Source organism: Myotis brandtii, unplaced genomic scaffold (genome assembly GCF_000412655.1).
Source record: "Myotis brandtii unplaced genomic scaffold, ASM41265v1 scaffold589, whole genome shotgun sequence".
Classification (NCBI taxonomy): Eukaryota; Metazoa; Chordata; class Mammalia; order Chiroptera; family Vespertilionidae; genus Myotis; species Myotis brandtii.
Window position 1 is genome coordinate 1,087,535 of NW_005370220.1, and position 15,138 is coordinate 1,102,672.

A 15,138-nucleotide genomic window follows, 5' to 3' on the forward strand; every position below is an offset into this window, starting at 1 on the left:
TTAAATCAACTTAAATTCTCACCTTCAGTAAGCTGTTGTTCAAGGTCCTTAATCTCTTCAGTTTCTTTAGCAATTCTAGAAAGTATCTCATCCAAACGGCTTTCAAGTTGTTTGTACTGCTTGTTCATAATGTCAAGCTGTTGTTCTTTACCCCTTTTCTGAGCCTTCATATGGCACTGAATTGAAAAACAAATACAAAAAACTCTTTTAAAAATAATAATCTTTAACATTTCTAAAGGAAGACTGGAAAAATAAAATGTAACAATTTGCATATGTTGTGTGTCAGGCCCTGTGTTTTTTTCACATGAGTTTTCATTTAAACCTCATAATGACTTGATGTTGGAACCACCTCCATTTTAGAGATGAGCAAATTGTGTATAAAAGAGGGTAAGGGCACAATTAGTAGGTAATGCTCAGAGTTCATTGATCTGCATTAAAATATGTTTCTTTAAAAAGGTTTCCAAAAAGTTAATTGATTACCTATACATCTAGAAGAAGAATATATTCCAAATGTTAACAAGGATTATATCTGGGTGGAAAGATTACAAGAGGCTTTTTTCTTTTTTTTATGAGTTTTGTATTTTTATAATAAACAAGTGATACCTTTTTAATAAAAAAAAAAACATGTACTTTTAAAAAAGATTTTTTACAGAATAGGGACATGAAATGAAAACTTACTTGAAATTCAAGTTTATTTTCAATTCCTTACACAACAACACATTTTGTTTTTAGGTTCCATAAACTGGGAGCTCAGAGGGACCTCAAAGATCGTATAGACACAGTGATTCTCAAGATGGACGACCAGCCCTCTGGAGGCAAACTCCTCAACTAACTACATATTCACCTGGTGGAAAACAGAGCTTTCCCACCCATACACCATCGCACAGGAGTCCATTTAAGGAGCTACTGGTAACTGAAAAGATTGGATTGTATTTCTCAGGTGTGCTGGGGGATGGGGAGGGGGAAAACTGACAACTAGGGAGTAGTCTAACTCTTCCTTTTACACATGAGAAAACTACGTCTCAGATTCATCAAATGACTTGCCCAGGTTATTTGGAGACTGTTCATATGGAAACAAAATAATTCCCCAGAGAATCTTTTCCCTCTGACTATCACCTCACAGGCTCTAACCCCCCTCCCCAATCAGAGGAAAAGAACAATAAATCAAGTTATCAAGAGGAAGAACTACATTACAGTCTAAACAACAAACTCCAAGATTCAACTGATTATAAATGAGCATTTTTCAAGTTTAGAAGTCCGTTGTCTCCAAAGACAAGAACAAATGAATGGCAGCTTGATCAGAAGGTTTTAAATGTACTACTGGTAAAACTTGATGGGATTTTCAAAACTCTTCTTTTCCCTACATTCCCAAAATATCCATCCGAAATCTTTCTGAAAAGGTAACTGCAGGTACAGCTTAAATTCTAAGTAAATTTAGGATTTTTATGGCTCAAGAAAGAAAAAAAACTCCTGCATTCATATCTCTATCAATAAATCTTTAAAATTCACCATTAAAAATTTAACTGAAATCTTTTTACACGCAGGACAAAACGTTGGTTCAACATGCCCATGATTTGCATTATACATGGGAGCAAAAGCAGATACCACGGATTTTCGATACGATGGAGCTCACAAAAGAATTATTGTAAAAACAGGAACTTACATATGACTCCACCTCTTTTTAAGCCCTTTGTAGAGAGAAAATGCTCCTACCTTAACTTAGAATTAGTCCTGTTAAAACTGAGCCGTTGAGAACAAGGAAATTGTGGGCGGAACGCTTTCTAATGTCTTCAAATTTTAAGTGCACTTCCCTCTCTGACAGCCACATTTTTGTAAGCGCCTCCAAGCCTCAGTAACTTCCCAACTCTTCAAACCACATTCCGGGCCAAGAGTGAGTGGCAGCCCAGCTGGCCCAATCACCAGCAGCCTCCGTCAGTCCCACAACACAGGAAGCTCCTGAGGGCCAATCACGCACACTCTTTGCAAAAGATTACTACAGGCTAAATCCCCACAGAGTATAGTTACCGTTTGCTTTCACAGGGCATGGCCATATAGGGAAGAGCCATATAAATCCTCCTTTATTATTTGCTCCTGTGATATATGTGCTACTAGCTATGACCATTTTTTATAACCAAAATGGGATTTGATTTTTAATGTCTTTTTCTTTTGAAACCTAGTTAAATATTTATGTTTGTTGAAAACTTGACAGGCTCAGTTAAAAATAATTAATCTCTTTAGACCTTTAATTCCTTTGTGGGAAGAGGGTCATTGTAACAGAATAAGCACCAGCTCTACCTCTTCCTAAAAGGGTGAGTGTGGGAAATCATTTAATTTTTCTAAATCACATTCTCATCTTCTGCAAATGGAAAAAGAAACATCACCTGATATAGGAATGCTATGATAAAGTTCCTCACCAGTATATGCAAAAACCAGTATTGTTGGCATTTAATATATTTGCTTTCCATCATATCTCAGAATCATATACTGTTTTCTAATCTCTCAAGCTTTTACTTTTAAATTATATTTGTTATTCAGAAAGATACCTCATCTAATTAGATAAAAATTAATTGAATAAAAGTCTATCTACATCTGGAAAAAACATGTAGGGATCCCACTCTTGATTCTATCCCTTTTGCTAAAATGTTCATATGTGTAGCCTAAAATGGGGTGTCTAACACTAGCCAATAAGGCGACTTTGTGCTAATTAGAAAAAGTTGCTCCCTCTGGTGAACAAATTAAAAAGAGACATCCTCTGGTGTTCAGACTAAAGCTGTAACCTTAAGAACTAACCTTCAGTAGTTTAAACAATACCAAAAAAACCCCTTAAATCTGGTTTCTATGTTTCATCCCCACTAACACAAATTGATTTTGACTACCTTCAAAACTTGAATGCCATTCTTACTTCTCATTTAACTCCTTTCAATATGTAACTCTTTACATAAATACAGTGAGCATTAGACTCCCTGTCTGCCAGGAACATCTCAGTCATTTATTGAAAGCGAACATACAATCTAGGTTCTAATTAGATTCATAGATCGCAGAACTGAAGAGGCAACAAAGGAGCCTGAGGTAGTACCTATAAGCAGATTCCTTCCTACTTTCCATGATGCAAGCATGCATAAACATAGGGCTGGCCCCTGGGGATACAGTTCCAATCCTCAGGGGCCTCACATGGGGTGGTAAGACTTCTGAACAAATAAATGTAATAAAATAATATATTACTGACCATATTACACACATTACTCAAAACCTCTAGTATTTCATATACCGAAAATTATTTAAAATAATCAACTTTCGGTTTCAATTTTAATACTAAGTCTTAGGCTTTTGTTAGAAAAGACCTAAATCTATGGTGATAAGGTCACCTTTTGTCAAAATTAGCTGGTCTGCAAAAAATATCTATGATATCGTACAAAAATATTTAAAGGAATAATTAAAAACTTGTCAAATACTTAAAGCAATTATAGTGCATTGTCCTTGCCATGTTAAATTCTATGATTTCTCTTGATCCAGAGATCTTAACGTTTTTTAAAAGCACCCTTTATTCAAAGTATATCATTAAAACATGCAGAAAATATTTTCACTTCTATTGTATAAATATTGGCTAAAATATAAGCCATTAGTAAGACTTCTCAGGGTAGAGACAGAAAGAGACAAGAACCTAACTCCATCATCCAGCCACCTGACCACCTCTGGCCACATTTTAGGAATACATACTCTAAGAAATGTTTCCTTTTTAAGGACAAAACAAAATAAATTAAACAATAAATAGCTTTAGTGGAATATTTACATAAAAAATTAAAGAAGAGGTAGAAAAAGGACTCTAAACCCACTTCCGTTCTTCTATCTCACCACCTAGCTCTTAAGAAAGAAAAACAATAAGGCAAAGAGAGAGAAAGGATAAGAGGTTTAGAGAGCACCTTGGAGCAGGTTTCTCTTGACTTGAAATATAATGAAATTCAACCACTTAAAAAAAGGTAAGTATACCAATGCAACCCTCATTCTACTAAAAGCTACCTTCTTCAAACCCTAGGTTGTTGTGTTTTAAACACACATACATATTTTTATATATAAGTATGTGTATATATACACATACATACACATATGTATATATACAACACATATATTATATATACACATATATAAATATATATATTACTCAAATTTGTACATCAAGCTAAAAAAAGAATTTCAGAAAAGATTCTGTGGCTAAAAATGATGAGGCATAATAATGAGACATAATATGTAGATAAAATTTTATTCTAGTCCCCATAGAATAAGCCAAAATCTCTTCATTTACTTACATGTTTTGGGTCTTCAAAATCCAAGCTATCTATGGCTATATGAAGGTCTTTAATCTCCTTCTGCTTTTTAGCAATTTCTTGCCTTTGCTTCTCCAACTGCATTTCTAGATCCAGAGCTTCTTGGCGTAATTTATTTAGAAGTTGTATCCTACCACTCAACTGCTTGAAAAGAAGGTCTTTCTCTGCTTCTGAAACCTAATCCCCCACACCAGAACACACAATTAACAGAGGATAGCAACACTGATTTACAAATTTAAAGAAAACAACTTTTACAATTTAAAGGCATTCTATGCTCTATCAGTTCTTTAAACAACAGTAAAATGTAGGAGTTATCTAGGCATTTGTATCTTACACTTTTATGCTCCGTATATATAGGAAATCTTATTTTATAAAAGTTTATGAAAACTAATAAAGTTTTATAAAATAAGTAGGTAAAAATGAAGTTGTCACTCTAGTATAAGCAACTTGTAAAGTATTAATAACCATATTAATAGTAGCTGACTTTATACAGTACTTACATTGTACTTACCCTTGTTATTAGCATGTGAAGCAAATTAATAGTATCATGAAAAATTTATATTTATACTCATTTAAAATAACTACTTTTACCAAGCACATTTTGTTTAAAAATCATGTCCATTATTTACATCTATCAATCTAGCTATATAAAACTTTAGCCAGTACTATTATAAAACATTCTTATTTATTAAAATCATTCTTGTTAGCTCCTTACACCTCGTCTCCCACTTTCTTTTTTCTTTTTTGTTTTTAATACTCATTGGAGGATATTTTTTTCCATTGATTTTTAGAAAAGCGGAAGAGGGCAGGGGATGGGGAGAAGGGGGAGGAAAGGGGGGGGGGAAACATTGATGTGAGAGACACATCAATTGTTTGCCTCCCACACATACCCTGACTGGGGCCAGGGATTTAACCTGCAACCCAGGTATGTGCTCTTGACCAGAAATTGAACTGGAGACCATTTGGCATAGAGTGGGGAGGAGTGAAGCTCCAACCACTGAGCGGCACTGGTCAGGGCCATCTCCCACTTTCAATCCATCTTTAAGATCTATCAATCAGTTCTACTGCCAGATTTTACCTAGAAGCAGTTTGCTTTCTCTCCATGCTCACCATTTCCTTCCTAGTCCAAGCCATTATCAACTCTTGCCTATATAAATAGCCTAACAGTTGCACACAACTCCATTCTTTCCACCTCTCACTTCACTCTTGCAGAAGTCCTTCAAAGGTTTCCCATTATAATCAGAACAAAATTCAAACCCCTTAAAATGGCCTATGAAGCCTGGCATGGTCTTTAACCTCATCTTCCACTATACTCTCCCTCACTCTGTAGAGCAAGCATGTCAAACTCATTTACGAGGCATGCACCCTGCCGGCCATGAGTTTGACATGCTTGTTGTAGAGGAATCTTTAGTTTGAAGGTCTTTGCACACACTGTCACCTCTGCCTGAAATACCTGTCTCCTAACTCTGCCTTGCAGGCTCTCTCTCATCCTTTGGGTCTCAGCCTAAATATCACCTCTTCAGAGAGGCCTTTGTGGGTCCCCACAATTTAAATTATATCCTTTTTATTGTCTCTTCTAATTTTCTATTTTTTTCCTACAACACTTATATTGTTTAACTATACATTTCTTTTTTACTTTTTTTCACTTGCTTATTACCTATTTCTTGTCTATGAGGAAGGGACACATATCTGTTTTGTTCATTTACTCAGGGCCCATTCAGCAACTGCTATATAGTAAGTTTCCAATGAACTTGAATCAATTTGGACTTTACATTCTTGTTTTACCTATTATAGTAATGAATGCAATTACCATCAAAATTCTGAAATACTGATTTTTAAAAGCTGCAAATACCAAAAACCTTTTATACACTTAAAAACTAAAATGTCAAATACTTCCTTTTTTGAATTTTCTCCCTATGCAATTACACCATGAGTTTGAACTGCTTACTTCTTCATGACACATTTTGTAATTCCTGAGAGTGTATCACTTCCATCTTTTTGTACCCCATACTTTATATAATTTACATTTCTGCTGCTTGCTTGATAATGGTCATAGTGTAGTAGAAATGTCTTCTGGCTCTTAATCTAGATCCCAGGATCTTAAAGGTAAGGAGTGCTTAATTAAATTAGGAGATATATCAGGAAGCAACTTCCCTGGTAATATAGGTGCTTTTATAGTAAGAGTAGACCAAATACATCTTTTTCCATAAATCATAAGTAATTTATTTCTACAACTTTATAAAATGCTAACAGAATGTCATCATGATTGAAAGAAAAATGTAATTGGAAATGCTAATATCATATCTGACTCTGAAATCTGTTATTCCACAATTAATTAGGCAGCACTAATTTAAGAATTGTTTTACAGGGTTATGAAGATATACAATACAGTTCATTTTTTACGTTTTCTCTTAGCATTGCTGCTTTGCTTTTACATACTTTTTTAAGCTGTATAGCTTCTTCCAATTGTTTAAATTCTTCAGTAGCTCTTAAAATTTGTTGTTCTGCCTTTTCTATTTCATCATGCAGTTCCAACAGTCGAGTTTGTGCTGCAAATTTAAAACCATGCACACAGACACACACAAGAAAAATCTTAAATTTTCAAAGTTCTACCAGATTTTTAAAATTCACAAAAACCTCCTTCCCCCAGTTAAAATTATAGATTATATTAAATTATATATCACAGGAATAAAAGAAGTAATTTCCTATGATGGTTTTCCTCACCATTAATCTTTGGAATCGTTTTATGATATGTTATATAACTATAATTGATCCTTTAATTTGTAAAATTCTTAACATAAAAGGGGCTTTATTGGATAATTCAAACATTAAAGAACTCTTGAGAGAATAGGATTTTATTGGTAAATATGCACTTACACATCTAAGTTAAAATTAGGCTCAAGCTATTTTTAAAAACCTGTGTTAGAGCGACTCAATATCAATAAATTCACTACTGAAGAGTCTTACTCAGCTAAAGTGATCTCAAATCAATTACCTTCTACCTCACATTTCCACCTTCTTTCCCTCCCTCTCTCCCTGACTCTTATAAAATGATGAGCCCCTTAAAGCTAGTCTGCACAAATGTTTGACTTACTTTTGCTTTCCCCTCTGGAGCCTGGCATATAGTATATATCTAGACATGGACTACTCAGTCTCTTTACTTCCCTCTCCAAGTCAACCTCTACTGGCCCTCCATATTTTCCATTTAGCTACCACCAAGGGAAGATGATCTGATTGGTGAAAGCCCCATAATGGGCCATGGTTACTAGTGGGATGCATGAACTCAGGTCTGCTTTCTCCTTCTTTCATATCCATGCAGCTGAGTGGGTAAGTGGACTCAAAGTTTGTCATTGTCAAGGTCTCTAAGTGCCCTGTTGGATTAATTACTTCTTTGTGACTTGCCAGGAGGTGGTAAGATCCCTTGAATTAGATGTTTTGGGGTTGTGGGGGGGTGGGAGAGAAGTTTGAGGAGGTGGAATGTGGGACAGGTTGGGAAGAGTCAAAGGCCAGCCTCAGGCTCAAGCCTAAGGAGACTGCACTGACCCAGCTTATCCAAAGCATTGCTTTAGGTTTTGGCTACATGCATAGTAAAAAGTGGTACTTCACTTGCTTCAAGTATTACTAATTAGGCTTTTGAATGTATAGCTCCAATAGTGAGAAGGATCTGTTGGCAGGAGCAGATTTAAGCATTGTACCCCTGGATATATTCCCATCAAATTACTCTCAAAAACCTCATTTTCTACCATAATAGAAATTTTTTTAAAATCTGCTCAATAAATCACTACTTTTGTTTTAAACTTTTGATGTAAACAACAATTTAATAAATGCCTTCAGCATGTTAAGTAAAAGAATATACTAGTAAAACACAATTTGCCTACACATTCAACGTTTTTATATTTTTAAAGAATTTAAAATAACTTTTTAAAACCTGCACTTATTTTTCTTTCTTTGTCTTCCAGCTGTATGTCTAGTGGCATATGGGCTCTCAAGTTCTTCTGCTCATTTATAGGTTGTTCGTTTTCATCTGGCTCCATCTTCTTAATCTTTATTGGCTGGGCTTTATCAATAATGTAACTTTCTCTGGTAAACATATTTCTCTTGTATCTGGATTTGCCAATATAAGGGCTTTCATCTGGGGCTTTATCAATTTCAACATACTAAAAGCAAAATAAATTAACAGATATACAGTTTAATAAGTAACTTATAAGCAGTCAAGTGACATTATTCATTTTATTAGTGTAACATATCATGGAACTGCCTAAATTATAATCCTACATGCCTAGAAGTTAAAAAATATATATCATTATTCTATTCTTTTTTTAAAAATATATTCTTATTGATTTCAGAGAGGAAGGGAGAGGGAGACAGATATAGAAACATCACTGATGAAAGATCATCGATTGGCTGCCCCCTATTGGGAGATAGAGCCTGCAACCCAGGCATGTGCCATGACAGGGTATCGAACCTTGACCTCCTGGTTCATAGGTCAACACTCAACCACTGAGCCATGCCAACCAGGCCATTCTTTTATTCTTAACCAAAAAAGAACTAGAGCAAAAACTGGTCTCCAAGGATATCTCCTCCTATTTCTGAAAAGTAAGCTTGGATTGATAAAAGAACTACCTACAATTATGTGATTTTTAGCAGTGCTCTTTCAAATCAGAAATCTAGGTATTTTATTTTGGTTTCTTGGCTGATATATAAGTAAAATCTCAGTTTAATAAATTTTAATAATTGCATTTTTAACTAATAAGATGTTGGTTGGAATCACTGGGTCTCAGAAGTTAAGCTGCTTTTTTCTTTTGCAATAACATTTATGGCATTTGTATAAATAACGGTTGACTAATACTGACTGGACCAGTGATTATGGAACAATGTATAGTGATGACTATTCCATGATTGTCCAGCAGGCAGTGCACTTTTTCTGGAAGTTTAGGTTTAAGGGAGATGATCAGCCACACTCTTGAGTGAGGTAATTGAGGGTTGGAAAGCTGCTTTGGGCTATGAATACAGCTATAGGTAAAGATCCTTCTGGGCTTTTTACCTCTTTTGGATACTGCTCTACTTACTGAGCCAAATAATTCTCAGATTCAACCAAAATATACTCTGCTGATGCCCTCATAATAAGAAAATAGAGTGATTATTGATAAACTCCCTTGAAAGTCTCTACCACCTGCCCTCCTCTGCCCCACTATATGCTGGCTTTAACTTTGGATTACTAAAAGATTAAAACAACTCACCTCTGATGGATAATAATTTAGTGGCTCAAATTTGGCATCAATTTTATAAAAAGCCAATTCCTGTTCCAGCTCATACTGTTTCTGACATGCTCGCGTTAGTTCCATGGTCTTCTGTTTTAGCTATTGGCCCAATTTGATATGAGACAACATATAGTGTCAGTAAGTTAGTATAAAGATATAAAGGTACAATGGTTCTAATCATAATTAGTATATTGTTTTAAACCCCACAGCAAATAGCACAACATTCAGAGTATCTTATCATAATTCTAAAGTGTTATAAATAATGAAATACTAAAGTATCACTTAATAAGAGATCACATAAAAGACCTTTGAAGTTTATATGCTATTACAGGATACAATGAATGAAGATTTTAAAAATCATTTAAATTTTCTTTATCCAAACATGAAAATACCTCTGTATCAATAATTTTTAAGTAACTAGTCTACTAAGTACTTGCTTCCTGATTTCCCAATAATTAGAACTAATTTAACTCACTCTATGATTTTAATGATAGCTTCAAATCATGCAAGGAAATGTTACTTAACATCAATTATAAAGGAATCAGGAGGAGGAATAAGAAGGATGAAAATAAAAGTTTGGTTTTAAGTGCTGTACTGTTATTGCTGTAGTATTTTTGCTAATGGCATTTCAGTTTTAAGTATTCAGAATATTATTCTTTGTAGCAGAGGGTAAGGAATGTGAATTAAGATCAACCAGATCCAAATATGTCACATTAAATTTTTAATAAAGTAATTCTACTATAAATACAACTTTTTAGTTATTCTTAGAAATTTTTGGAGCTAGAATTTAAAAAATGATCCAACCTAATTCTCTGAATTTGTAAATTAAAAAATTGGGTCCCAGATTGGTGAATTGGCTTGTCAAAGTCACATATTAGATTAGTGGCAGAAGCTAAATAGTTTATTAACTATCAGTCCAGTCCCCTTTCTATTACGCCAATCCTTTGAGTTCATTTCAAAGGTCCACTAAGTGATGTTCACCTTTTTTTTTTTTTTTTTTTTTTTTCCTTTTTTTGGCGGTTTGATAGTAGATACCAGACCAAAAAACATGCAGAAAAAATCTATTAATATAAAACTGCAAGCTCAAGAGAATGGAAAATAAACAAACATAAACATTTTACAAGGCCCAGGGAATCAAAGTCGTGCATGATTTAGCTTACAGTCACCTCCTGATTATCCATCAAAGGAAAGTAATGCTAAGCTGGATAAGAGGTAATCTTGATCGAGTGTCTCTGTGTGCCAGACACTGTGCTAAGCGTAATACCTGTGCTTTCTCACTGAATCTTCACAAGTACCTTAAGTGACGATAAAAGCTACACAGAGAGGTTAAATATCTTGCCCAGTTGCACAGTGTGTTGTGGAAGAGGCAGAGTTCAATTCTAAGTCTCCTGGTTTCAAACCTAACACTGTCTATTTACTATACTATCTCCGATGTCCTGCTGCAGGGTTTCTAGCACATTACCCACATTGATGCTCTTTCAGTAAATGCTCATAAGTCCCCAAGTTTCAAGAAAGCAACTCACAATCAACAGTATCAACTAATCTTGGGCTCTGTCCTAAAGATCACTGGCAATAGGGCCAAACAAAGGCAAATATGACTGGAACCATGGAGAATGCATGGACTGGTCTCTGCAGGCAAATAATAAATACTCTATGCATCTTAAAACACCTTTGAGTCTTTTATAGCATTAGGTTTAGCATACAGTAAACATTCAATAAATGCCCATTGAGGAAATGCATAAACGAGAGCAAATTAGGAATCAAAGGACCTGGGAAATAGGCTAGTTATAGCATTAGCTGTGGATAATCAAGAGCTGACTGAAGCTAACATTTTTACCAATAGGAAAAACAATACAAATTCTTTCCCCCGACATTCAAAGTCACTCTCCTATACATACATCCATTAAAAAAAAAATACATACACAAGCACATTTCTTGGACAGGCAAGCCAGTTTCAAAACTTAAAATGTACACAAGCATATTAATATAAGTTATCATGCAAACCATGAAAAACATAGTGTACAATTCAGTCCTGAAGGAGCTACCTTTAAGGAAGAATAAAGAATCAGCAGAAAAGTGTCTGCAAGAAACCAAGACAAAGGCTAAAAGGAGAAAGAAGCAAATAGAAACCATCACCTGGAGAAATCTAGAGAGTGAGGCTGTAATAATGTAAGTTGCTCTTTACTGACAACTTACCTAAAAAAGATAGTTATTAGCACTTGCATTGTTCTTAGATGTACATATTTTATTATCATTCTACGAGTTACAGATTTACCACCTTTCATTACTTAGCTGGATTCATTTCTAATTATTTTCACATTCATTACCTCATTAAGTCCTCACAACTCTGAGAGACTGGCAGGACATGGAAGTCACCCTCATTTTAAAAATGAGGAAACTAAAGAACAGGAGTTAAGTAACTTTCGAAAAGACAAAGAGCAGTATTAATGTTAAAGATAAAGTTAATATTTGTTGGTAGCAGGAGAGGGGGACTACTATAGTTAAAGGGCCACCAGAAGTTTTACTTCAATGTTACTACATTTCTTTTATAGATTGACCTATTACATGAAGAATTACTTTATGAAACTAGAAAACATTATAAAACTGTAGACGGTATTAGCACCAGATATTCTACATAAGAGAATGGAAAATGTTCAGATGCAGGCTCAAATGAAACCCAGAATTAAAAAATAAAATAGAACAGTCCTTTGGAATAATAAAAGAACAAGCAAATCAATATAAAAGTGAAAAAAACTTAAAGAATACAAAATAGCTAATAAATACATATTTAATACTGAATTCTCCAACAACTAAACAAATGTGAAATTAAAGCAAGAAGATTCCATTTTTTTCCTATTTTCAAGTTCAAAATAATGTAGTGATTTAGACTAAGGAATTACCAATATGAATGCATAAGATATATAAATATTAACACATATATGTAAAGATTTTCTATGTAGTGTTGTTTCTAATAATAATAAAATGGAAACTAAATATTCATCAATAATAGCAGGATACATAAATTAAGGAGGATCCATATAATGGAACACAATACAGACTTTGAAAAGAATAAGAAAGATTTATGGGTATTGTATATTATGTGTATGTGCACAGGTATGTGTGTATTATTTTTAAACTTGGAGAGCTGTCCATGATATACTGTTTTGTAAAAAATAAGCTGCAGAATTAACATATAGTAAGATTTTTTAACTCACAAAAATAATCAAAGGTATATATATTTAATTACATATATATTGTGTAATTACATGTATATTGTACAAGCATAGAAAACAAAAAAAGATATACATTAACATCCAGGCAATGGAGTAGAAGAAGAATGAGACCTTCACTTTCTACTCTATACATTTATGTTGTCAGAATTTGTTAGAATAAACATATTAACTTTGTATACAAATGTATTTTTAAATGGTTAACAAAAATAACATGACATGAAGAAGAGCACAGTCTATTTTCTAAAATAGTTACAGAAAAACAAAACAGCAGAAACCATTGAAAATTTACAAAACATTTATTCATAGCACAAACATATCAACAACATATAAACAAATATAAGAGAAAACTATACAACTATAATAATCCATAATTTGGAGGTAGCGCAAAGTCATAAAATACATTTTGCCAAGGTTTTCGATGGGCCGACTAATATGCACCAGGGAGCCAAAACCGGTTTGGCTCAGTGGATAGAGCGTAGGCCTGCGGACTGAAAGGTCCCAGGTTCGATTCCGGTCAAGGGCATGTACCTGGGTTGCGGGCACATCCCCCATAGGAGATGTGCAGGAGGCAGCTGATTGATGTTTCTCTCTCATCGATGTTTCTAACTCTCTATGTCTCTCCCTTCCTCTGTAAAAAATCAATAAAATATATTTTAAAAAAATATGCACCAGGGAGTCAGCATATAGAAATTATAAGATTTTTTTATCTTAATAAAAGATTAATATCCTATATTACAAAAAAGATTGATAACTCTGGAAAAATGTTTAAATGCTCACAAATGTCAAGTGATACCACAGGAAGTGCTGGGGTTTTTGTGTGGTTTTCTTTTTGTATTTTAAATAGAAATGTTAAGTGATGGCATAAAGAGTTCACTACTAAAATAAAAATAATTGTCACATAAGTTTCCAATGATTAAAATGTTCAACACAATCTACTTTATTATGGAATGGAGAGCAACAGATGTATTTACAATGTAAAACCATTGATAATCACCAAATTGTTATCATCATATATAATATGCCTTCAGAATACAGCTGGCATATTTGAAAACTTACTTTCAAATAAGAGGCATATGAAGGAACCCACATATGCTCTGAATATTTGACTAAGAGAGCTGGGGAAGCTGCCCTTGCATCATGTCCCCTGGTGTAAGTAACCTTTTTTCTCAGGCAAAGAAGAGCTCAAGGAGGCAGTTAAGTATTTGGATTTCATAAAACTATTTCGCTTGCTACAGAGAGGAGGGAACACTATTTTTCTTATTAAAAATTTAAGTGCTTAAGCAGAATTTTTGTCTACAATTAAGTCAGAATGCCAATGTTAAAAGGGAAATGCAAAAAAAAAGATTTGTATCTAAGATTTCGTAGATATATAAGAAGTATAATTCTCTAAGTTCAGAAAACTTAGATCTATGCATAGATCAAAAAAAGAACAGTCAAAAGAAAAAAAAGAAAGTACCAATAGCTATCTTTTCTTTCAAGGACAAGTAGCAGCCTAATAATTTTACAGAGTCTGATTCTCTGAGTTAAAAAAGCCTTTTAAGATCATTTAGTTCATCTCTCTAGCATTTTTATCTTTTCCCCAAACCCTGAGCATATGCATGTTTCAGCGACAGCAAATACATTCCAGAGTTATCACATTTATCTCAGGACAGCTATTAGCAATTTCTTCTTTATTACTAAATAAAACAATTGTTTTCGTGTATTTTCTATTCGCTACTTCTTAATTTTACCTTAGTCAACAAGTCTAAGTCCCTCTTCCTTGAAATGGTCCTTTAACTATCTGAAGGCAATCATCATAGCTCGCTGTGTCGCTTCTTCTCCAACCAGGACACTTCTGGTTGCTTTGGCCATTCCTCATAGGACATGGTCTCACGACCTTTAAAGCCTCTAGGTCAGGTACCTTCTGATCATACACTATCTATTCTGTTTAAATCCCTTTTAAAATGTATTTTCTTTCTATTTCAATCATAAAGCCAAATTTTATAAAACTTAAACATTACAGATATGCATAAATGGCAATTAGAAAGTCTATAATTCCACGCCTCAGAAATAAATACTGTCAAAAATTCTACCATTTTCCCCTACACATACTGATACTATTATATACTATCTTTATATATAGGATCATCCTTGATATACTATTTTATAGCATGCTTTTTTTCAATAGCAATATGTTTTAGACATCCTTCCATATCGGGACATAGAGCTCTACCTCATTTTAATATTTAACAAGATTATTCTACCACATAGATATCCAGAGAGAGAGTTTAGTTATTATTCATAGTTTGCTAATATAAACAATATTCCAGGGAATGTCCTTGT

General features: G+C 33.9%; 1 protein-coding gene across 2 annotated transcripts in view; it reads right to left on the bottom strand.

Moving 5' to 3' along the window:
- Positions 1-15,138, bottom strand: part of CNTRL (centriolin) — a 74,572-nt gene that overhangs the window by 46,578 nt on the left and 12,856 nt on the right. The window contains exons 7-12 of one of the 2 annotated variants that reach the window (XM_005879199.2): positions 11,629-11,685; positions 9,563-9,682; positions 8,251-8,479; positions 6,762-6,871; positions 4,305-4,499; positions 23-176 (exon numbers count right to left, since the gene is read on the bottom strand). In XM_005879199.2, the coding sequence (XP_005879261.1) occupies positions 23-176; positions 4,305-4,499; positions 6,762-6,871; positions 8,251-8,479; positions 9,563-9,682; positions 11,629-11,685 (865 nt within the window). The remainder of the gene's footprint in view (positions 1-22; positions 177-4,304; positions 4,500-6,761; positions 6,872-8,250; positions 8,480-9,562; positions 9,683-11,628; positions 11,686-15,138) is intronic. The other variant, XM_014550186.1, reaches the window with a different exon arrangement.